The 24,935-nt window shown below is 37.3% G+C and overlaps 1 protein-coding gene across 5 annotated transcripts in view; it reads left to right on the top strand.

The window, feature by feature from the left end:
- LOC141394336 (alpha-N-acetylgalactosaminidase) overlaps positions 1-24,935 on the top strand; it is a 386,219-nt gene that overhangs the window by 216,941 nt on the left and 144,343 nt on the right. For all 5 annotated transcript variants that reach the window (XM_073968601.1, XM_073968600.1, XM_073968603.1 and 2 more), the window contains one exon: positions 8,636-8,810. In XM_073968601.1, coding sequence (XP_073824702.1) covers positions 8,636-8,810 — 175 coding nt within the window. The remainder of the gene's footprint in view (positions 1-8,635; positions 8,811-24,935) is intronic.

Genomic DNA, 24,935 nt, shown 5'->3' with positions numbered 1-24,935 from the left:
ACCATGGGAGCGGCAATTTATTCCGGAATGCCTGCTCCGAGCTCTTCTGGGCCGTGCCGGGATAGAGATGAATCCCGGACCAGTATGGATCTGTTCCGTTTGCAAGATCCGCATCCACCACATATCAACAATGGTGCGATCTAATGGATATATGGAATGGGCGCATTTTCGTGGGTGCTCTGGCCTTAGTAGCACATTGTCGTCGGAATACGAGACGCCACCGCAGTCTCCCCAACAACAACAGCAACAAATGCATCATCTAACACCACAAGTTGTTGTTCAACTGCCCGGAAATGCATCTTTCCTGCAATTTCGTGTCTCGGACCAGATTTCAGCTGCTGAATCTCACAGTCAATCAACAAGCAACTAACTATATTATTACATTATATTAACATAGGGAGAATATCTTCTTATTATCTTTTTCAAAAATAATTTATCTTTATTGTACTGTTTCGGTAAATTTGTATTTAATGTTCGTAACTTCGTCATTCCTGTTAAAAAGCGCTGCTGATGATCTATTTTTTCTAAACCGTTCCTTTATTTATGAACCGTACGGGTAATGGTAATAGAGATTCCAGAGACGTGACAAGAAATTTGGTAAAAATATTGGCCAGGCAAAGAGAAGGTTTAAAAATGTCATATTAATTCGCAAAATCTAGTTAACAAAATTGATGAATTAAGATACATTTTTGAAAAATCAGATATTGACATAATTTGCCTCTCTGAAACATGGCTTCATTCTCTTATTCCTGATAGATTAATAAATTTGGTTGACTACACCATATTCAGATCTGACAGAGAACGTCGGGGAGGGGATGTCGCTATCTATGTAAAGAACAACATAAGAGCTAGGTTTCGGTTAAAATCTGAAGTCGGTGACAAAGTTGAATACATTTTTGACGAATTATATACTCACTCGAAAAAAATCCTACTTGGTTGCATTTATCGTCCAAATAACACAATAGATTTTAATATTCTTCAGGACACCTTGGGAACTGTGAGCTTGGTCTATGATGAAGTAATTGTTACCGGTGACTTCAACTCTAATATTAATGTTGACTCCACCCTGGTATATAAAATGTCAAATTTGGGCCTTTTCCCTGTCAATTCAACAACTCCTACACATTTTTCAGCAACAACTAATACTTTCTTAGACTTGTTTTTTGTAAATAATACTCAACATATTTTACTCTATGACCAGATATCCGCCCCTTGTTTCTCACGGCACGATCTTATCTATCTCGCTTACAATTTTTCAGTGGCTAAGAAAGAGGTGCATACCTGGTATAGAGATTTTAAACGTATAGATTATGCAGTCCTTGGTTATACGATGTCACAAATTAATTGGAACGAGCTGTATACATATACTTCTGTCGATCAACAAGTCAGCTTTCTTCAAGAAAATATCGTCAACCTTTATAACGCTACGGTTCCCATTAAATATAAAAGCCAACGCTACGGTTCCCATTAAATATAAAAGCCAGACCTCAAATAACAAACCTTGGTTTAATTCTAGAATTAACAAACATATAGAAGATAGGGATCTAGCATATTCTAGATGGAAGCGATTCAAAACGCCGGAGTTATTTGAGGAATTTCGATATGCACGAAGTAAAGCTAATCGTTTCATCAATGCTGCGAAAAGAGAATATTACGCTTTGAAATTCAGATCAGCTGTTGGCTCGAAAAGAAAATGGAACATCATTCGTGATATCGGTATTGGAAAATCCAAGTCTTACACCAATTACCAAGGGGATTTGGATGACCTAAATAAGGCATTTATTGACATACCTACTGTACCTGCAAATCCCTCTTTCTATGGATCTATTGATGAACACACGGATAACCCAGTATATGGTACAGGTTTTGAATTTAGATGTGTATCTCAAGACGAAGTACTGAACTTTTTTTCACGTGTGATGTCAAATGCAATTGGCCTTGATGGAATTGACCCAAAGTTTGTGCGCATTTTACTTCCTTACCTGATACCTTTTTTTACACATCTATTCAATAGTATATTAACTTCAAGCGTGTACCCAACCATATGGAAACATGCAAAAGTTATTCCAATTCTAAAGTCAAATGTCGAATTCCGTCCCATATCTATTCTTTGCTACTTATCCAAAGTCTTTGAGAAGATTTTACATTCTCAAATGAATGAGTACCTCCATAATGAGTCCTTGCTAACTGATATCCAATCCGGTTTTCGTCCAGGCCATAGTTGTGTTAGCGCCTTAATTGACGTGTCAGAATCCATAAGATGTGACATCGATAATAATAATGTAAGCTTTTTAGTACTACTTGATCACTCTAAAGCCTTTGATTCTGTCGACCATTCTTTACTATGCATGAAGCTCGGACGACTTTTTAATTTTTCATCTTCCGCATCAAACCTTCTTATGTCCTATCTTCGCGACCGACTTCAATCAGTCTATGTTGAACACTCACAATCAAAGCCGTTACCAGTACTTAAGGGAGTTCCGCAAGGATCAATAATAGTACCATTGTTGTTCTCTTTGTATGCAAATGATTTACCCCTACAACTTACCCATAGTAAAATTGTTATGTATGCAGACGATGTCCAAATATTTCTAAGTGACTTTGTTGTAAATGCTAATAATTGCATTAACAAACTGAATGAAGATCTTACTATTGTTTTCAAGTGGGCTTCGGCAAAAATCAAAATGTCTCGTCATTTACAAAAACAAAAATTTTTCTCTTCAGAATACTGATGTGCTCATAAACCAACAAAAAATTGCTGTTGTTTCTAGTGCAAAAAACTTGGGTGTCATTTTTAACAGCTCGTTAAGTTGGACTGACCATGTCAATACTGTGACTGGACTAACATTTGCAAAATTGCGTGCACTATGGGCGAGACAACCATTTACGCCTTTTAAAGTTCGTTTACTACTGGCTAAAACTTATCTAGTGCCAGGTCTAATTTATGGATGTGAACTTTTTGCCAACTGCGACTCGTTGAGTCAAGGTAAATTAAACGTTACGTTTAATGATATTACTCGTTATGTGTATGGCTTGAGAAGATCCCAACACATTTCAATCTTTGCAAAATCACTCTACGGCTGCACTTTTAACACATATCTGCGAACTCGAACCTTAATTTTCTTACATAAAATTATAATAAAGCAAAACCCAAAAACCCTTTTCGATAAATTAAGTTTCAATCGTTCCTTAAGAGGTAGACGACTAACCCCCCACATACGGCAGAGCTTAGTATCTGATTGGCATTTCTACATCTTTGCGATCCGTCTTTGGAATACTCTTCCATATGACATTCAAAACATCAGCAACGCTTTCCTCTTTAAAAAACGGATTTTCAGTCTTTTATCATAATTAAATATTTCAAAAATGTTTTATTATTATTTTTTTTTTAATCTTTTATTTCTCTAAATTTGTAATAATCTTTCATATTTATATTTGTAATTAAATTTTTTATAATTTTCCTACGCCTAAATTTGGATACTGTAAGTTTGGATATTGTATTCCTTAAATAATCCTGTACTGTAATTATAAGATTTTTATGTCTTGTTGTGTAGGTAATCAACAATAAATAAATAAATTGCAACGGTCTCCACAATAGGGTCAGCGAAATTGTAGATGTTATGAGTCGGAAAAAACATCATAGTCGCCGCGATCCAAGAAACAAAGCTCACCGCCACCTGTAGCTTGCGTTGTGATGGTTACACGTTTTGCGGAAGGATCGCACAAGAAGGGGAGGAGGGGGACTTGCTTCCTGCTACACCAGTCTGTCCAGTACAGACCTATCTCGCTTGAGCTTGTCTCTAGTGACCCATTCATGGAATGTATGGGGGTAGCAGTAAAGTGTGGTACTACCGAGGTAGAGCTGCTTAATGTGTACATACCGCCGATGAATAGCTGTGCCCGGCGTTATGTGCCTGATATTAGTTCGCTTTTAGAGGGCAATAACCGTCAGCTGCTAGGGGACTTCAATGCTCATCACGAGCTTTGGCATTCCGTCCTAGGTAATGACCAGGTCTCCGTAAACAGACCACCCGATTTCATAACCTCTGAACGCCGTACTTTCCTGAACCATGTGAAAGCTGATTTGCAAGGGTTCAGAGAATTTACCAATCACCGCTTCAGAGAATTGCCCACTCCCTCAGATCTTATCCGAGGATATAAGAAAACTTTCGGGGACATCATCACTGCAGCAGCCGCTCGATACATACCTGCCGGTCGAATACCCGAAATAAGACCAAATTTCCAAGCAGAGGCGATGATACTAGCAAATTAGCGTGAGAATTTACCAATCACCGCTTCAGAGAATTGCGCACTCATTCAGATCCTCGGGTAGCAGAGAAAACTTTCCGGGACATCATCCTGTCGGTCGAATACCCGAAATAAGACCAAATTTCCTAGCAGATTCGACGGGACTAGCAACTGAGCGTGATGAGCTTCATCGTACGAACCCTGAAGACCCAAGAGGTAGAGAGCTTCCTCTTGAAGTCAACAGGTAAGTAGGCGAACATAAGCGTAAAAAGTGGCTAGACAACCTGCAACATTGGTGCAGCATTAAGTAAATTATGGGCAACGGTTAAATCACTCTCGAATCCGGAAAAGAAGGATGACAGAACAGCAGTTACTTTCAAAGGCGTGACAGGAACTGACCCAAAGAGGTGCGCGTGTTATTTTAACTGGCAGTTCATAGATCACCCCGACAGGACGAAGAGAAGTGTGCTACGCCGTATAATAAGAGCCCTTCCAGCCGCTGAAGTACCACCACAATTTACGATGAGCGATGTTGCAGATGCCATCCGAAACGCGAAATCATCCAAAGCGTTGGGCCACACCGAATATCGATGGTAATGATTAAGCAACTGGATGAACCTGAAGTTGAGTATTTAACAAGTGTCCTCAACCTATCGTTAGCCACCCATATCTTACCAGAAGCAGGGCGTTCCCGTTTCTGAAGCCTTGCAAGGATGCCAGCAGAGGTGAATCGTACAAGCCGATTTCGCTCCTATCGCCAGTAGCAAAGATCCTAGAGGCACTACTCCTCCCCACGAAGAAGGTGTTTTCCAGTTGCCCAACATCAACATGGATTTCGGAAACTGCATAGTACTACAACAGCATTAGATGCCATATCCACACATATCAGTAGAGGACTGAACCAGAAAATGCTGTGCGACCAAACAGTCATGGTGGCTCTTGACCTATCGAAGGCTTTCGATACCGTCAATCATGCCAAGCTGTTCGAGGATATGGAGAAGACTAATCTCCAGACATGTTTAAAACGTTGGGTAATCAACTTATTCAGAAACAAGAAGTCCAAACCCCGTAGAGTGAAACAGGGAGTTCCCAAGGAGGGGTGATATCTCCTGAACTGTTCAACCTCTACCTTTCTGGAATTTTACACCCTCCAGACGGTATAGAAGAGATCGTGATGTATGCGGATGATTGTGCGATCTTGGCGTCGGGTCCTATCATCGATGACATATGTGATAGGTTAAATGTCTACATAGCTGACCTAGTGCAGTTCTTCCATCTGAGGAATATGAAAATATCCGACGATAAATCCACTGCCATACTGTTCACCACAGGGACAGCTGAGCATATGGTCGATGCACTGATTCCGCCCACTAACTACCCCAAAATACTGGATGTAACGTTCAATAGCATGTTTAAGTCGTCCGCGAATGCCACAGCTATTTGCGAAAAGATCAGAAGTAGAAACAAGCTGTTCAGGCACTTGGGGAGCTGACAAAGAAACCTTGTAGACCACCTATAATGCCGGTCTGCGAAGGTTAGCACTACGCAGTGGAAGAAGATTCAAACCTGCCAGAATGCTGCCCTGAGGACTGCAACAGGGTGCCTCCTCATGACACCAGTGGACCATCTTTATGAGGAGACGAAGATTTTACCAATGCGTCAACACAATAAAACGTTGTCGATGCAGTACCTGCTTGGGTGGTATCGCAGTGAGCATCCCTCCTCCCAGGCACGTCAGGAGAGATCTTCATGGTCTAGAGAGAGAGAGGTCCAAAGATATAAAAAGAACCCCTAGACCAACGCGCTTATCAGACAGGCTTGGACAGCATTCACACTAACATTGTTTCAAAGTCGTAAAAATCGCAAAAAGGTACTGAAGTTTTAGATAATCATTTTGGCATATAAAATGTGTGAATAGTAACGATGTTATTCATTTTTGAGGGTTGTACTAGTATGAACATTGTATACTGTATGTATGTGTTATTATTCGCTGTGATTGTGTTCGAAATGATACCAGATCTTCCTTCTAGAAACATCGGTAACGAGAAGGGTTTGGGCATAATTACCGGAGAATTGTGAGGCAGTCTGTCAGTTGTTATTAAGTCCCTCTGTTAGAGAAGAAATAAAGGAAAGCTGTTTCCTTATTTGAGTTAAGCTGTGTGCTTAGTAAATTAAAGTTGGTTACGAATAGTTAAAGTAATGTCAATAAAAATTGTAAAATAATAGTCTAAAAGAACCCTCGTTTTATTTGGTAATCGTATCGGAGAAGAAGCTAAACAGAATTTCATAACATATAACCGGATTTAATAAAACCACTGGGATTCAAATGTCAATTCCATTGCTTATACGTCAAAAAATTTTAATCCGGCAAAAAGCTATAATATATGCAGGCTGTAACAGAAGTTAATTTCATTATTCATTCTATCTATTTGTAAACCATATGCCATTTTCAAATAAATTACCGGGTGTTGTGAACTTTATTCCTTACTAGGCGTTTACACCAGACAGTTTGTCTTCGCAGTCTGTCTCGCAGCTGTCCATCATTTTTTCACAGACAGCCAATTTAATAATTAAAATGTGTTGAAAATAAAGGAACATGAATAAACAAAATATGTGAATGGAAAACAAAAAGAAATCGACGATTTTCATTCATTATTTTACAACTGTTTTTGCAGTTGTCTGGATGTCTACGTCACACAGTCATGTTTTTGGGGTTTTGACAATCAATACATGAACTCAACTGTCCTGTCATGTATTGACGCAGGGTTACATTTCTTACTAAGCGTTTACGCTAGACAATTTGTCTCCAAATGCAGCTCTAATTTACTAACACATATATACATTTGTCGTTTGCCTGTCAGTTGTTCATCATTTGTTCACAGACACATTTTGTAAAAATGTGTGAGATAATAATTGAAACGTATTGAAAAAAGAATATGAACAAAAACAAAATATGTTAACGGAATACAAAAAGAAATCTGTGATTTTCATTCATAATTTTACAACTGTTTTTGCAGTTGTCTGGATGTCTACGTCACACAGTCATGTTTTGGGTTTTGGACAATCAATACATGAACTCAACTGTCCTGTCATGTATTGACGCAGGGTTACATTTCTTACTAGGCGTTTACGCCAGACAATTTGTCTCCAAATACAGCTCTAATTTACTACCACATATATACATTTGTCGTTTGCTTGTCAGCTGTTCATAATTTGTTCACAGACACATTTTGTAAAAATGTGCGAGATAATAATTGAAACGTATTGAAAAAAGAATATGAACAAAAACAAAATATGTTAACGGAAAACAAAAAGAAATCTGTGATTTTCATTCATAATTTTACAACTGTTTTTGCAGTTGTCTGGACGCTTACGTCACACAGGCAATTTTTGGGTTTTTGACAATCAATACATGAACTCAATTGTCCTGTCATGTAAAAACTCAGGGTTAATGTAGGAGATAAGAACAATTGTCTTTTATAGTACATTTAGATTTACGAAATCCACTCGATTTCAAATACGTCAAATAATTAAGGGATTTATGACGAGGACTTATTTGACGTATACGCAGTGGAATTGACATTTGAAATCGCTTGGATTTCGTAAATCTAAACATAATATGAACATAAGATATAAGAATGACTCTAAAAGTACGCAAAATTAGCATTTGGTTTGTTTTATAACATGCACCCTTTTATCACACGAAATAACTGGAATAACGAGCATATAACAGGGTTTACATAACGAAAAGTATCCATTGACGTTAAGGTTAAAAACAACTCTCAGTTTGGGAATCGCCTCAATTACTAAAGGCATATTTGATATCTGCAAAAATTCTTAGCTGGGTTTATACTAATACCCATACATACATATTTTTCAATTTCATGGCATTGTTGCTGATCTCCACTGCTTTGAAACAAGTGATAACGTATTTTGACCAATGTATTAATTGAATTAATCGAGCAAACATGACCTGGTGGTTTAACTCAGCTCATCAGGCATATCGGATGTAAATGGCTAAAGACAAAGGCTGAGTTTGATAACTTCTATTTACAAAAACCTTATAGCCAGATATGAAGTATTTTTGAAGCCTTTTGTCCTGTCTAGAATCATATCTCAATACATACACATGTACAAATCGAAGCGAGTTTCCTCAAATAATTAAAAACTTTCATAAATAATGACCTTCGTCTTAATAAGACAACAATAAATAAAAATTTTTATTATTTCTTAATTATATGATATCCTTATTTAATTTGACTGTAAATTTAGGGCACCCAGAACTTCAATTTAAGAACTACAATTATTTAAAAAAAGTCCTTTTACTAACTGTTACTATCAAGAAAATATATTATTTAACTTTAAAATTGTATGTTTTACGTTTCAGTGAACACCTTTTTAAGACTATGGCCGACCTTCTGATAACTGAAGGCTATGCATCAGTTGGATATGAATATATAAATATTGACGATTGTTGGTTGGAAAAGAAGAGATCTTTAAATGGAAAACTGGTGCCAGATCAATTGAGATTTCCTAGTGGCATGAAGTCGCTTTCAAACTATGTAAGTACTAAAATTTGCAATTCTACACAGTTGTGTGTACACTAACGATGTGATAAAATAAATAAAATAAAAGACTACAGGAGGAGTTGCGTTCAAACCCTTTCCCCCTTGAATAAAATTAATTTATGTCTGCTGATTTCAAACTTTTGTTTTCAGACAGTCATGCAATGCAGTGTAAGCAAAAATCTTTCCCTATATTTGTTGTTGTTTTTATTGTTGACCTGTTGTTGTTATTCAATGTTGAATATCCCTGAAGATGACTGTCGATGACAGTCGAAATATTGGAAACAATAAAAATTAAAGAACAAACAATAAAATAAACATTGTTTTATTCGAATGACCTAAAGCCAAACTAATCCTCAACATTGAATTTCCCTATATTGAATAAAATTAAAAATATAAAATAAGTAAATTAACTAAAAACTTAAGGCAAAAGAAATGAAGGAAACGAACGCATAAGGGAAAAGTTTTTAGATAACCTGGGAACATGGACGTTCCGAACTCAGAGAAATCGCAGAAGAAACTATAGGGTACAGTGGCAATACTGAGAGGAAGTTATGGATCATAGACGAAACATGGAACCTTACCTTATTAGGAATGAGAAACTCACTCAAACAACAGATGGTAAATGATCCGCAACAAAGATTAACGTACAAAAATATAGCAAGGCTGTTAAACGAGCCGCTAGAAATGACAAAAGACGATTTATAGTTTCAATTGCAACTGACGCAGAGAGTGCTGCTGGCGTGAACAACATGCGCAAACTTTTTGAAATTGTTGGAAAATTAACAAACTGCAAACTCAAAACCAACAGAGGAATTAAAGCTGATGGTGACGGTAAACAGTGGGAAAAAATACCGATCTAGCGTGCAGAAAATCAAAAAATGGACATCAAATAAACTATGAATCTTTAGTACAGTATTAAACTAGAGGGTTGACTGTACTTAACGTTTAACTAGGATGTGGGGGTAAATTTTACTCCTTCGCTCATATTTTGTTAACTATTCCCACATGCTTTGAGCGATTGGTCTAATTTTCCCTGTATCTTCTTATTTCGCTATCGTAGTCAGCAATGTCTTGGTTGCCATACGAGTTGCACGTGAGGAGATATGCCTATAGTGGTGTAAAAATTACCCCACGTTCCAGTTCTAGTCATTTTGGCACAGAAAATATTTTACCACCACATCTAAGTTAAAGTATCTTTTGCAAAAAAAAAACTGACCACACGTCTGATTCGACGTATGGATTTCATGGAAAATTTTTGACCACAGGTCAAATTCGAAATATGAATTATATATTCGGCATATTCGATTATGTGATATTCACAGAAAATCAGTGATGCTGTAATTAGGTAATTGGTAGTAGAAGACGATGAGTTCAGTAACGTTGACTATAAGATTGTTGATCCTGATTTCAACATATCCAAAGGCTACCTACGTGATATCATTACTAGGATCTTGGGCAAGGACTCAATAGCCCCACCCATAATAGATCCCAGATACTCAAAAATGGGCTATATATGTATGACTAGTAGGCTTAAAAGAACGACTACGCCTACCTGTTTCCAATCAAATAAGCAAATGCGCATGAACTGCAGCATACCCATATGTGTACCGTGTGCGATCACTAAAAATGAAAAATTAACTATGTATTTGGTACTCTGCAGTTTTTTAAGAAGAGTGCGTTCTTAAATGATCTCTGTACGTTTATTTAATATGTACGTATGACTATTGAATAATGTAATTTTAAATTTTTAATTATTGTTATATTCTTAATTTTTTCTAAGAATAAAGTATATTTTTTGTTGGATTAAAAAAGTCTGTGAAATGTATAGCCTAATATTTTATACAAAGGAAGTACCGTGCATTGATGTGATTTAATTTTATTATTTGCTGACACAATATCAATAAAAAAACACAAAATATTATAAAAAAATAAAATCTGTAAAAAATATCTAAGAATATGTACAGAAGTAAAATTTACCACCACGTCAAAAAGTATGTCCTACAATTTCACCTCCCAAGTCAAAAGATAACGGCATATACAACGATTAAAGTTGATTAGTAGGAACGGAATAACGGTACATTTAACGTATATATTTTTGCAGTGTTCCGATGATGTGTTTAGTTGCAAAATTGCGATACACATACGTGTAGTGTCTGCGAAAATATTATTATCAAATCCTTTGTATTTTTGTTTTATCGTAAAGGTATTTAACTAAATTAAACAGTTTTATAAGCCATAAGATATGTTAATTTAGATGTTTCTGCAATTAAAACTGGGGTAAAGTATACAATCGGATCAGATCGGATGGAAATGTTTTTTTTTATACATATTGTCCAGAATAACCTTTTAAATTACTTCCTGCGACTTTTTACGATTTTTTACTTTCTGCAATTTTTAAGGAAATATGCCAATTTAGGGTGCTTTTTAAAATTTAGTTCAAATAAAATGACGATTCTGGAAAATTGTTAATATAAAATATCAGATATCACTTGGAATTGATCACAACATACTCGTAGCAGTTAAGAACATAGAAATTGAAAGTTGTAAAAGGTTTTTTTATTTATTTATGTCTATAGATAAAAAATCCTTACAGACTATATTAACTTTCAGACAGATCAATCAGGTTGTTGAATTCAATTAGTAGTCAGCGCAGCGGATGGTTATTGACATAGTCTGTATTAAAGTACTCATTGTGAAGGAGCCGATAATTTCGAGTTAATCTAATCGGAACATTTATACAAATTCGTTCTAATATAAAATCAGATACAATTTTTCCTTGCATAATATTTAAGAGAAAGGTTACATTAAACATAGATCTCTGCTTTTTAGAGTAGGCAGTTTAATTAAACCTAATCTGGAGTCATAAGACGGCAGTGACTGTAAACTTCAGCCTCTATATCGGAGACATAATAATAAAAATTGTTTTTGTACCGATTCTATTGAGTTAGAGTGGATGGTATATGCTGGGTTCCAAATAATTGAACCATATTCTAAAATGAAATGCACAAATGTTATGTATAATTGTTTAGTTATAAGTGAATCTGAAAATTCTTTTCTCCATCTCTTTATAAAACCCAAACTTTTATATGCTTTGTTAGTAATAAATGAAATGTGATCCCTAAAGTTCAGCCTGTGATCTAAAATGATTCCTAGGTCATTTATTGAAATTACATATTCAACTAGTCGTTCATTAAGACAGTAGTTTGTGTCGATATTTAGCTCCAACAAGTTAACTTTACACCATAGATAAAAAATGTCCAGGTCTGATTGCAATTTGAGTTGATTTATTTGATTGCTTAATGAGTAAAATATCTTCACGTAATCTGCATACATTAAAACTTTAGAATAACACATCACGTACGGCAAATCATTAATGAATAAGGTAAATAGCACTGGACCTAGATGGCTCCCCAGATGAACACCAGGAGGTATGGAGATTTGAGTGGAAATAGCTGATTCAAACTTGTCCCTTTAAATATGATGTTATCCACTGCAGCATCGATTGACTATATCCAATTTTATTCAGTTTTTCTAACAGTAATTTTACATTAACTTTATCAAAACCTTTACTGAAATCGTTTGATATTTATTTCGAAAACCATTATTAACTAAAGTTGTTAATTCCAACAGTGGAATGGCGTTTTCGAAATCCATGTTGAAATTTCGATAATACAGACGATACTTGAAATGACCATTTTTTAAACAATTTTGGGATACTATTTGGTTTAGCAATACCTCTATAATTACAGACATCGCCGTTTATCGCCGAGTCCGAATGGCGTGTCTTAAGACATCACTTTGTAGAGAAGTTTTACATGGCTGAAATACTCAGGAAATGTAGCCAACATTACTGAGGGGTATTTTGCCATCGTTGAAAATTTTGATGTTGACTGGCCGGGGAATCGAACCCACGACCTTCAGCGTGCACCATTTTTTGTTTTTCTATATAACTTTTGAAAATATGAATATATTATTTTTAATTTCGAATGAAAGAAGCTGAGATGCTTTCCCAGCCTTTGTGGTATAGTTTCATTAGGGATAACCGCAAATTCCAGTAGCCCATATTTTCAATGTAAAGAGGTTATCCAGAACAATGAAATACATTGTTCGCTACCAAGAATACTTATACTTACTAACTTGTACTATTACACAGAACATTCGTCCCATAATCCGAACTAAGGATTGATTTCCACCTCCCCCGATTTCTTGCAATATCTTCCCAGTTTGAGTCTTGGAAATCCTACGACGGCCGGTTCTATGCACCGGATTGACTCGGAGGAATCTTCGACAAGGGGCCGTCACCTCAACAATTATGTGTTTGTGTTCGTGTATTTTTTTCACCATGGGAGCGGCAATTTATCCAGGAATGCCTGCTCCGAGGTCTTCTGGTCCGTGCCGGGATAGAAATGAATCCTGGGCCAGTATGGATCTGTTCCGTTTGTCAGATCCGCATCCACCACATATCAACAATGATGCGGTGTAATGGATGTATGGAATGGGTGCATTTTCGTGGGTGCTCTGGCCTTAGTAGCACCCGGGATTACAGCGACAGGTATGTTGCTGCTTGCTGCGTCAGCACATCACCCAGTGCGTCTTCTACGTCGTCGCCTGCCTCTTCGTCGTCGTCGGAATACGAGACGCCCCCGCAGTCTCCCCAACACCAACAACAAATGCAGCATCTAACACCACATGTTGTTATTCAACAGTCCGAAAATGCATCACTCCTGCAATTCAATTGCAACGGTCTCCGCAATAAGGTCAGTGAAATTGTGAACTTTATGAGTCGGAAAAACATCATGGTCGCCGCGATCCAGGAAACAAAGCTCACCGCCACCTGTAGCTTACGTTGTGATGGTTACAACGTTTTGCGGAAGGATCGCACAAGAAGCGGAGGAAGAGGACTTGCCTTCCTAATACACCAGTCAGTCCAGTACAGACCTATCTCGCTTGAGCTTGGCTCAATTTGTACATACGGCCGATGAATAGCTGTGCCTGGCGTTATATGCCCAATATTAGTTTGCTTTAGAGGGCGATAACCGTCTGGTGCTAGGGGACTTCAATGCTCATCATGAGCTTTGGCACTCTGTCCTCGGTAATGACCAGAGGGGTACAGCGCTGGCAGAGCAAATCGATAGCTCCACGTTTTGCGCGGTGAATGAAGACGCTCCTACGAGGATTAGAGGAAACTGCCACAGCTGGCCAGATATCACCATTGTGGCACCATGTGTGATAAATGACGTATCCTGGCAATCAGTCATTTCCCTTAGTTCGGACCACCTCCCTATCATAGTCTCCGTAAACAGACCACCCGACTTCATAACCTCTGAACGCCGTACTTTCCTGAACCATGTGAAAGCTGATTGGCAAGGTTTCAGAGAATTTACCAATCACCGCTTCAGACAATTGCCCACCCCTCAGATCCTCAGGTAGCTGAGAGAACTTTCCGAGACATCGTCACTAAAGCAGCCGCTCGCTATATACCTGCTGGTCGAATACCCGAAATAAGACCAAATTTCCCAGCAGAGGCGACGGGACTAGCAAATGAACGTGATAAGCTTCGTCGTACGAACCCCGAAGACCCAAGAGTTAGAGAACTTACTCTTGAAGTCAACAGGCTAGTGGGCGAACATAAGCGGAAAAAGTGGCTAGACCATCTGAAGCAATGCAACATTGGTGCAGGAATAAGTAAATTGTGGGCAACGGTTAAATCACTCTCGAGTCCGGAAAAGAAGGATGACAGAACGGCTGTTACTTTCAACGGCGTGACAGGAACTGACCCAAAGAGGTGCGCGTGTTATTTTAACCGGCAGTTCATAGAGCACCCCGAGAGTGATAGGGCGAAGAGAAGTGTGCTACGCCGTATAAGAAGAGCTCTTCCAGCCGAGGAGGTACCACCACAATTTACGATGAGCGATGTTGCAGATGCCATCCGAAACGCGAAATCATCCAAAGCGTTGGGCCACACCGAATATCGATGGTAATGCTTAAGCAGCTGGATGAACCTGGAGTTGAGTATTTAACAAGTGTTCTCAACCTATCGTTAGCCACCATGTTGTACCGGATGCCTGGAAAGTTGGCAGGGTGGTCCCGCTACTGAAGCCTGGCAAGGATGCCAGCAGATGTGAATCGTACAGGCCGATTTCACTCCTGTAGCAAAGATCCTAGAGGCGCTACTCCTCCCCACGATGAGAAGCTGTTTTCCAGTTGCCCAACATCAACATGATGTTGTCGATGCAGTACCTGCTTGGGTGTTACCGCAGTGAGCATCAATGTCACGATTTAATGGACAGGCTCCCCCCACCCTGGCACGTCAGGAGAGACCTTCATGATCTGGAGAGAGAGGTCCAAAGGTATAAAAGAGAACCGCTAGATCAACGAGCCTATCAGGCAGGCTTAAATCGCATTCACACCAACATGGTTGCGAAGGCAGTACGAAGATACAGTGTGAATGCCGTACTTGGAAACCAACCCCCATCCATCGCAGCAGAAGAACGCCAGATGCCCAGCCAAACACGAGTGGTTTTAGCTCAGTTAAGATCCGGACGATGCAGCCGCCTCAATTCGTATTGGGCCAGAATTGACGCCACGATACCCAACATATGCCCAGCATGTGGATTGGGACCACACGATACTCTGCATTTATTCAACTGCCCAGCTAACCCCACTCACCTGTCTCCTCATTCTTTATGGACGCAACCAGTCCAAGTTGCAGAATTCTTGATAACTGAAATAATACACGAACGAACATATATGCGTTGCTACAACAACAACATCAGAGTCTTGGCCTACCGGCTTTTCGTTTGCCGCCTTGTGGCCTTTTTTGCGGGGGCATCGTCTTTCATTATTTTGACATGAGGATGCCAAAGCAATCGTTGTAGCTCAATACGTTTAACTATGTCGATGTCAGTATATATCTGGTATAGCTCCTGGTTCATTCGTCGTCGATATACAACTGTTACAAACCTATGATGTCGATGTTGTCGGCATATGAGAGTAGCATGTGGTTTTTGTTGTAGAAAATGTAATTTTTATTCGCTTCTGCATCTCGTACGATCTTCTCCAGCAAGATATAGAAGAGATCGCACGAAAAACTATATCCTTGTTTAAAACCTCGTTTTGTGACAAACTCTTCAGAAAGGTTCCTCCCTATTTTAACTGATGAACGTGTGCCCGATAATGTCATCTTGCAGAGTCGTATTCGGGTATACTGAACCCCGACATGGCTTCAAACACCTTTGTACGCAGAGGGCTGTCAAAAGCAGCCTAGTAATCGACAAAAAGATGATAGGTGTCGATTTGCTTTCCTTGGCTCTTCTCCAGATTCCGCCGTAAAGTGAAGATTTTGTCAGGTCTAAAACCGCATTGATATGTTTCTACTATCTCATTGACCTTTGGCTTTAATCGTTCGCATAATTCGCTGGCCATTACCTTGTAAGCAGACCCGATTCATATTAGCTCAATGAACGGGACCTACTGTTTGTAGAAGATTTACATGGCTGAAATAGGGCGCATAGGATGCTCAAATTCCAGTCGTCGGGCATGTGTCTTTCTGCCATATGTTGATAACGAGCTGATGCATACACCTCATCAGCTCTGCTGGTAGTCCATCAGCTTCTGCTGCCTTGTTGTTTTTAATCGACTAATTGCCTTCATAACCTCATTATGACTGGGCGTTACACATTCCATTTAGTCATTTGGAATTAGTGCGGAGACCTCCACCTCATCGCTGTCGTTTGTTACCAATAGCTTGGAAAAATGCTCCTTCCATATGTTAAGTATGCTTCCTGTATCTGTTACCAAGTTCCCATGCTCTTCCCTACAGGTGAATGTGCATGTTACAAAGTCATCAGTTTGATGTTTTACGCTTTGATAGAATTTTTTGGCTTTATTTTGACTCCTGTACAACTCGAGTTCTTCCCATTCGCGCTTTTCCATATCTGTCTTTTTTCTGGGGAATAGACGTTTCTCCTCTCTTCTTTTCTCCCGATATCGCTCTTGCGTGCTACGCGTTGCTACTGATTGTAAGGTAGCCATGTGTGCTGCGTTCTTCTCTTTAGTAGCAGCACGACAATCCTCATCATACCATGTGTTCTTAGGAGAAGGGTTTTTGTATACAAGGACTGTTTTTGTGGCTGTTTGCATGATATGTGCAATACTTCGCCACTGTGCTGGTATGTTATCTGTGGCAGGGGTGCTAATGTTTAACAACTGTGTTAGTTGATTGGAGTATGCTGTGGCCGTCTCCTGAGATTGCAGTTTTTCGATGTCCAGTTTTCGGGCTTTGTTGGGGCGTATTTTATTCGCTACGTTCAGTCGGATGCGTACCTTAGCTGCAACAAGATAGTGATCCGATTCGATGTTTGTTCCTCGGAATTATAGCACATCCAACACGCACGACGCATACCTTATCTATTACAACATGATCAATATGATTTCTTGTTTTATGATCTGGTGACTTCCACGTAGGCCTGTGTATATCGGGATGCTTAAACCTGGTGTTGCTTATTACCATGTTCCTTGCCGCTGCGAAGTGTATCAACCTCATTCCGTTATCGGTTGTTTCAGTGTGGAGGCTGAATTAACCTTTCCAATTTTTGCATTAAAGTCGCCTAGAATGATTTTAATGTCATGGGCAGGGCATCGATCATAGGTTTTCTCCAGTCGCTCGTAAAAAGTATCTTTGGTTTGCTCGTCCTTATCTTCGGTTGGAGCATGGGCACAGATAAGACTGATGTTGAAGAATTTAGCTTTTATCCGAATTGTCACTAGCCTTTCATCCACCTGGGTGAATCTGGATAAAATATCTTTAAGCCTCCGGCTAATTACAAATCCACAGCCAAATTCTGGTCTGGTCTCGTGGCAGCTATCGTATAATACACCACCTTTGGATATTGGTGGTGTGGCTTTCTCTTTTGTCCACCATATTTCTTGTATAGCAATAATATCGGCATTGTACTCATGAAGTACATTCGCCAAGGCGCGATCTGCACTATCTGAATTTAATGTTCGAAAATTTCATGTGCAGATTCGCAAATCATGGCCCATAAAACGTTTACCGGGTTCGTCAACATTTGGGGGTTTGTTTCTGTTTTCCTTATATGATTTCAATAAAATTAAGCAGATCTTCAGATTTCAGCCACTTATGATAATAAAGAATAGAAAATTTTATGTAAAATACATATGGAGCATTATGGAAATGCCTTATACTTCACTACAGAAGTGTGAATCACATTGTGAGTAAATATTTTCTTTTATATTTCTCCTTGAAACCACGAGAAGTGAGGACATTATCTGCCAAAGCTTAATAACACATTGGACTCTATCCAAAATTTCGTCAATTTACCAGATAGATTAGGCCATATATTCGGATCTGAACAATCAAATTCCAAATAGTGTTTTTAATATTCAATAAGTATTTTTTGAATATTCAAAAAAATTACGTCGTAATTTACGGTTTACATAACGTATACAGCGAGTGTCAAAAATATTCGTTTTTCAATTTTACCAATAATAACACCTCAGTATTTTAGAAGTCCATATCCAATAAATAAAATACCAAATACAAAAAAAAATTTTTGGTCCTGTGGCAATTCAAAAATGTATATAATATGGATCCATGGCAAACCTTTAAGCGAGAATAACAAAGAAAAGTATGTTAACCCTGTTTTCTATGCGTCAAAAATATTCGGTTTTTGTAAGTTTTGTTAAATATTTTGCCAAAAACCCGGTTATTGATCCATCATACCGCAGATGCGTATTCTAGAATCGGCCTTATTACGCTTCTGTATAGCCAGTGTATCATCATAGGATTGAAACCCCATTTTGTGCCTATAGCCCTCCTATAGGTTGAGCAACATCTGTGGGCTTTATAAACCCTTTCCTGAATAGGGTCTTCCCATTAAAGTTTCCTGTCCAGGATCACTCCCAGGAACTTAGCTGTTGATATATGTTTAGTTTGTTACCTAGGAAAACAGGTTTTTCGAAAGCTCCTACTTTCGTTTCTTAGTGAATAGACATAGTTCCGTTTTTCCGTGTTCATATTTAGACCTTTCGGTCTAGACCAGTTGTAACCCAGCAAAAAGTTTGCCTCCAAAGATGCAGTTTAATCATATGTACAAGTGATTTGGAAGTGCATCAAATGCATTTTCACTCATGATTTTTAAAAGAGCGTGACTGCTGAAAGATGCACTCCATTATCACTGCAATCAGTTGACTGAATTGCAACAATAAATTGTGGTCAGTGGCAAACAAGAGAGTCAAAGAAATCGCATCACAAAAGATAAACCTCAAAACAGTGCTCAATCGTCAAATGATTGTGATGCTTTTGTTGTACCTAAGCCAACAACAAAACTACAAGCTAAGTCTGCTGAACAAAATAAAAGAGTTATTCTTCCCGCTTTGTCGTGTTCATCTTTGTCGTCAACGCATACTGACGAAAACAATGCAAATGATGTAGCTGACAATAGTTTTGACGCTGATCACATTGAGAGCGACATGTTTGATACTGCTTCGCAACCAAATGATGGGTTTTCTCAAGTGCAGAGACGTAGACGTAGAAGGCGCAACATTGTTTTTGGTTCAAACTCAGAACCGTCAGAGTTGGAAACTATCAAGTCTAAAAAATGGGTGTATTTGTCATCTTTTAAGCCAACTGTTTCTAGTGAACAAATTATTAATTATGTGGAAAATAAATCGAAAATTGCTAAAGAACATATGCAATGCTTCAAGCTTATAAAGAAAGATGCAGATACAACTAACTTAAGAAAAGTAAACATTAAATTTGGAATTTCCGCTTGTTTTTATTATAACCTTTTGGATCCAAATCTTTGGCCGGAATCCAATACAACAACAGCAGACATAGTTAATGACAGTCAAGGATTATCAATATATTATCAAAATGTATCTGGTATGCGCACAAAATCACAGGATGTTTTTGAGTTTTCTTCGCAATTCGACTATGACGTCATAGTTTTGGTTGAAACTTGGTTAAATCCCGATTTTTTACTGCTGAATTTTTTGATATCAATCTATACAATATATATAGAAAGGACAGAAATGCTGATATTACTGGTTGTTCAAGAGGAGGTAGAGTTATCGTAGCTGTCAAGAAACAATATAAGTCTTCCCTTCAAGCATTAGGTAGTGATAATGGTTTACTTGACCAACTCATTGTATGTATTTTTGGTTCTAATATTAAGCTTTATTTATGCGTTTCATACATTCCACCTGGTAGTCCTGTATGTATTTATGATAAACATCTTTCGAACATTTCTTTTATATGTGTTTTAGGTGATTTCAATCTACCTAATATAAATTGGATTCAATTCGACAATAGTGAGTTTCTATCTTCTATTAATGTTACTAAATCAGTCTTGCTTTGACTGTTGTCTGCGATTGACGTGTTCATTGCAGTGCCTTTCTTCTCTTGAGTGACTCAACAAAATTTCAAAAAGACTTGCCGAACATTGTGATGAAGACGCTATGTCTTCATCCAAAAAACAAAAAACTGGGTCCAGGAGAAACTACTGGACCCCTTTACAACTTCTTGATGATACAAATGATAATGAAATGGACCAAGAAATACCCCAAAGCAAAAAAGACAATATTTCGCCTATAAAAGTGTTAACAAGTGATAAAGAATCTGTCATAAAATTATTAGACAGCAAAAATCTCTCCAACTACCTAATAAAAAAAATCTCTCTTGGTTTAAAAATCATAAGTGAAACTCCTTCTGTTTATGAAAGTATAACTAAGATTTTGAGTGAAAACAAAATTCAATTCTTTACACATGACACCAAAAACAACAAGCCATTCAAAGTAATACTTCGAGGTCTTGAATACAAGAGCGACATCGAAGTTAAAAATGAACTTATTGAATTAGGGTATAAATGCATAGATGTAAAAGTTGTCAAAAAGACCTACGAAAAATATGAAGATACCATTTATATTGTATATTTTGAAAATGGATCAGTAAAACTCGATGATTTAAAGAAAAATGTGAAGAATCTTTTTAAAGTTATTGTTTATTGGGAATACCAACGAAAATTGAAAGGTAAACCAGTCCAATGCCGCAAATGCCAAATGTTTGGACATGGGGAGAGAGGATGTAATGTTATTGAAAGATGTGCTAATTGTGCTCAAAGGCATAAAACAGCTGATTGTATATCAAACATTATTAAATGTGCCAATTGTGGTGGTAAACACCGATCTACTGATCTCAATTGCGAAGCTCGCTCAAATTATATTGAAATAATGAAAAACCTTACAAACAAACGTGTTAGCTCTCGTCCACAAAATATTGAATTCGCCGTTAACGGGACCAGCTTCCCCCACATTGGCAATCCCCGACATTCTAACTCTCGCCTTGTAAATTCTGGTAATGCGTACAACAACGTTACTCGCACTAATAACTCGAGAGAAATCACTCAATCGAACATGAACAATTCTCACCATGTCAACAACAACAATTCATCTTTATTCTCTGAGCAGGAAATAATGGAACTCACCATGGAGATGTTATCTAAACTCAGTGTGTGCAGAACAAGAGAAGATCAATTTGGAGTAATAACTCAATTAGCAATTAAATTTGTTTACAACAACATTAAATAATGATTGTTTCTGATTTGAAGATTGTATTATGGAACTGTAGAAGTGTCCGAAACAAAATTTTTGAACTTGTGAATTTTTTAAATGTCAATAAAGTAGATATTTGTTTATTATCTGAGACTTGGCTGAGAGTAAATAATACATTTTACCATCCTCAGTATACAATTATAAGAAAAGATCGATTAGAACAGAATGGTGGAGGTGTTGCCATACTAGTTAATAAAAGCATTAAATTTCGGGTAATCTCCTGTATTTCAACCGATGTCATAGAAAATGTTGGTATTGAAATTGAATTTTGGCAAAGTAGCCTTAAAATTTACAGTGTATATTTTCCAGGGGGACAAAATAATAGTGTTATTCGAAATAAATTTAAGAGTGATATCAGGAAACTTTTAAGCGTTCAGGATAAATACTTAATATGTGGAGATTTAAATTCCAGGCACAGATCCTGGAATTGTATTCGTGCCAATCCATGGGGAAATATTCTTCATGAATGTTCCTCTAACTTTCCAGTGACGATCTGTTTTCCAAGTTCGCCTACCTATATTCCTTCTGCTCCCAGACTAAATCCCTCTACTATTGACTTAATCTTAACAAATATCCCTGAGTTTATATCTAGTCCTCTTGCCCTCAACGAACTTAACTCAGATCATTTGCCAGTTAGTTTTATTCTATCCACTTCCACTCCACTAGAAGAGCGATTGTTCTTCAATTATAATCGTGCTAACTAGAGAATATTTAAAAATGTTGTGAATAATGCTTTTAGCAACAACATGCGAAACCTTGACGATGTGGTCTCAACTGACGAAATTGATGGGCACATTGACTATTTTACCAATACAATTCTGGAAGCAAGAGGGCAATCCGTTCCCAAATGTCCACAAAAAACTAACTTTATGAAGCTTCCAAGATATATATTAAATATGATTAAAATAAGAAATCAATTCTCCAGATACTGGTGTCGCTATAGACAGACATCGGATTATCTCATAATGCGCAGATATACTGAAATTATCAGGCAAAACATCTACCTATCTCGCAATCGTCAGTGGAATAATAAACTACAAGCACTGGACAAGGGGTCCAAGCCTTTTTGGAATGTCACAAAAATTTTAAAAAAGAAGAACTCCTATTGTCATTCGCTTGTTAATGGCAATGATGTTATAGTTTCTGACAAAGACAAGTGTGATGCTTTTGCCAATTGTTTCCTTCAAAATAACCTCATATCTGAAACTTTGGGAAGTGCACAACATGGTGCATTGGTGCACCAAGTGGTTCAACATTTTGACTCCATTAATGTAGATACACCTGATGTGGAATTGATTTCTTCTGAAGATGTTGGAGTAATTATTAGTAGCACAAAAAAGAAAAAATCATGTGGGTTGGATGAAATAAACAATCAAATGTTACATCAACTCCCTCCTCCTGCAATAAATTACTTAACGCAGATTTTTAATAAATGTCTTAAGTTCCAGTACTTCCCAAATACTTGGAAGTCAGCAAAAGTTATACCAATCCCTAAACCTGGGAAGCCCCTTAACAAGCCTGAAAATTACAGACCGATCAGTTTACTTAGCTGCATTGGCAAAATTCTTGAAAAGCTTTTAAAAAGAAAAGTTGAATTATTCATTGATCGTGCAAATATCCTCCCAAACGAACAATTCGGGTTCAGAACATCCCATTCTACAATACATCAAATTAAAAGAATTTGTAATAGTGTCAAACAAGACTTTGCAGTAGGGAAATCGACGGGTTTAGTACTTCTAGATGTCGAAAAGGCCTTTGATTCGGTCTGGCACGAAGGACTAATATATAAACTAATACAATTTAACTTCCCTTTGTATTTAATAAAATTATTACGTAGTTTCCTCAAAAAAAGATTATTTTCTGTTGCTATTGGTAACTCTATTTCTAATGCCATTGAACTACCTGCCGGAGTACCTAAAGGGTCAGTTCTGGGGCCAATTCTTTATAATATTTACTGTAGTGACATGCCAAATATAAGTCCCTGCCAATTTGCTGCCTATGCTGATGACCTTGCCATTTTTTACTCACATGAACTTGGTCAAAACATAGTGACCGAACTTCAATGTGTTCTTAATATTATTCAAGATTATTACTTCAAATGGAAAATTAAGTTAAATGTACAGAAGACACAAGCTATCTTTTTCACTAGAAAAAGAAAACCATGTTTCTTACCCAGTAATAACCTAATAATGTCTGGCAATGTTGTTGACTGGGCAGATAATGTTAAATATCTAGGTATATACTTAGATAGGAAGCTACTTTTCAATACCCATATTTCAAATACGGTTGAAAAAGTTGAAATGTATAAAAAAATTTTATATCCAGTCATTAACAGAAACACCCTTCTTAGTAATGAAAATAAAATCTTAATAGTGAAAGTAATTTTCCAATCTATACTTTTATATGGATGCCCAATTTGGGGAAATTGTGCTAAATCACATATAAAAAAATTGCAGATTTCCCAAAATAAATTATTAAAAATGGCTTTAAAGTTGCCTTGGCACTTTTCTACTTTAAGGTTGCATGAAATTAGCAACACCACCACCATATCTTACAATATCGACAAAATTACCGATCGTTTCATATCGAGGTGCAATATTTCTGATAACCCACTTATTTCAAATCTGTATATTTAATTATTATATAGTTAACAAGGCTGTATTAATTTGCTCCTTAGTATTAACTTATAAATAAATTTGTGTTTAAATTGTATATATGTATTTTTTTTTTTTCATTTGTTTCATTGGAGGTTTTTGCTAATAGTTTTCCTCCGTTTCTTTATTACTTCTTATATATTCTTCCCTCTTCTTAGTATAAAATATTATGATTAAGATATAAAGCTAAGCTAAGTCTGTGCAATCCCTAGTTTTAGTACCTAAATATTGTATATTTTCTATTTCAATAAAGTATAAAGTAAAGTAAAGTTAATGTTACTAAAGAACATGAAGTTAATTTTATTGACACACTTGTGTACATGAACCTAGTTCAAATAAATCACATTTTTAATCAACTACATAGGCTTTTTGATCTTGTATTTGTTTCCATTGATTGCAAATTTAAACCCGTGGAGCCATTAATAGCTATATCCCCTTCCAATGTCCATCATAGGCCACTTTCTATAGAACAGCGACGACCACAGAAATACAGCCAAAGCGAAGACATGTATGAACGTATGAGTGAAAAAAGCAACAACCACATTATGTTTTTGTTTGTTTTTATTCAGTTACACTGTACGTGAGAGAGAGAAGCAAATGCAAAAACAACTCAGTGGGCGCCCTCACTATACGGTCTAAGCAAAAAAGCTCGACCCTGCTATAGAAATCGATTCTTTTAAATATCTACAATGTTCCTCATCATGTTATTCCCCAAACTTTAACTTTAAAAACTGCAATTTTGATATGCTAAATTCTATCTTTGGTACTCTTAATTGGGGCTCATTATTTGCCGATCATCCTTTGCAGCAGTGCTACAATATATTTTTAAATA

Source organism: Musca autumnalis, unplaced genomic scaffold (genome assembly GCF_047663935.1).
Source record: "Musca autumnalis isolate F117 unplaced genomic scaffold, ASM4766393v1 scaffold_2, whole genome shotgun sequence".
Lineage (NCBI taxonomy): Eukaryota > Metazoa > Arthropoda > Insecta > Diptera > Muscidae > Musca > Musca autumnalis.
The sequence above is the reverse complement of the archived record's forward strand: the minus strand, read 5'-3'. Positions and strand labels throughout refer to the sequence as shown.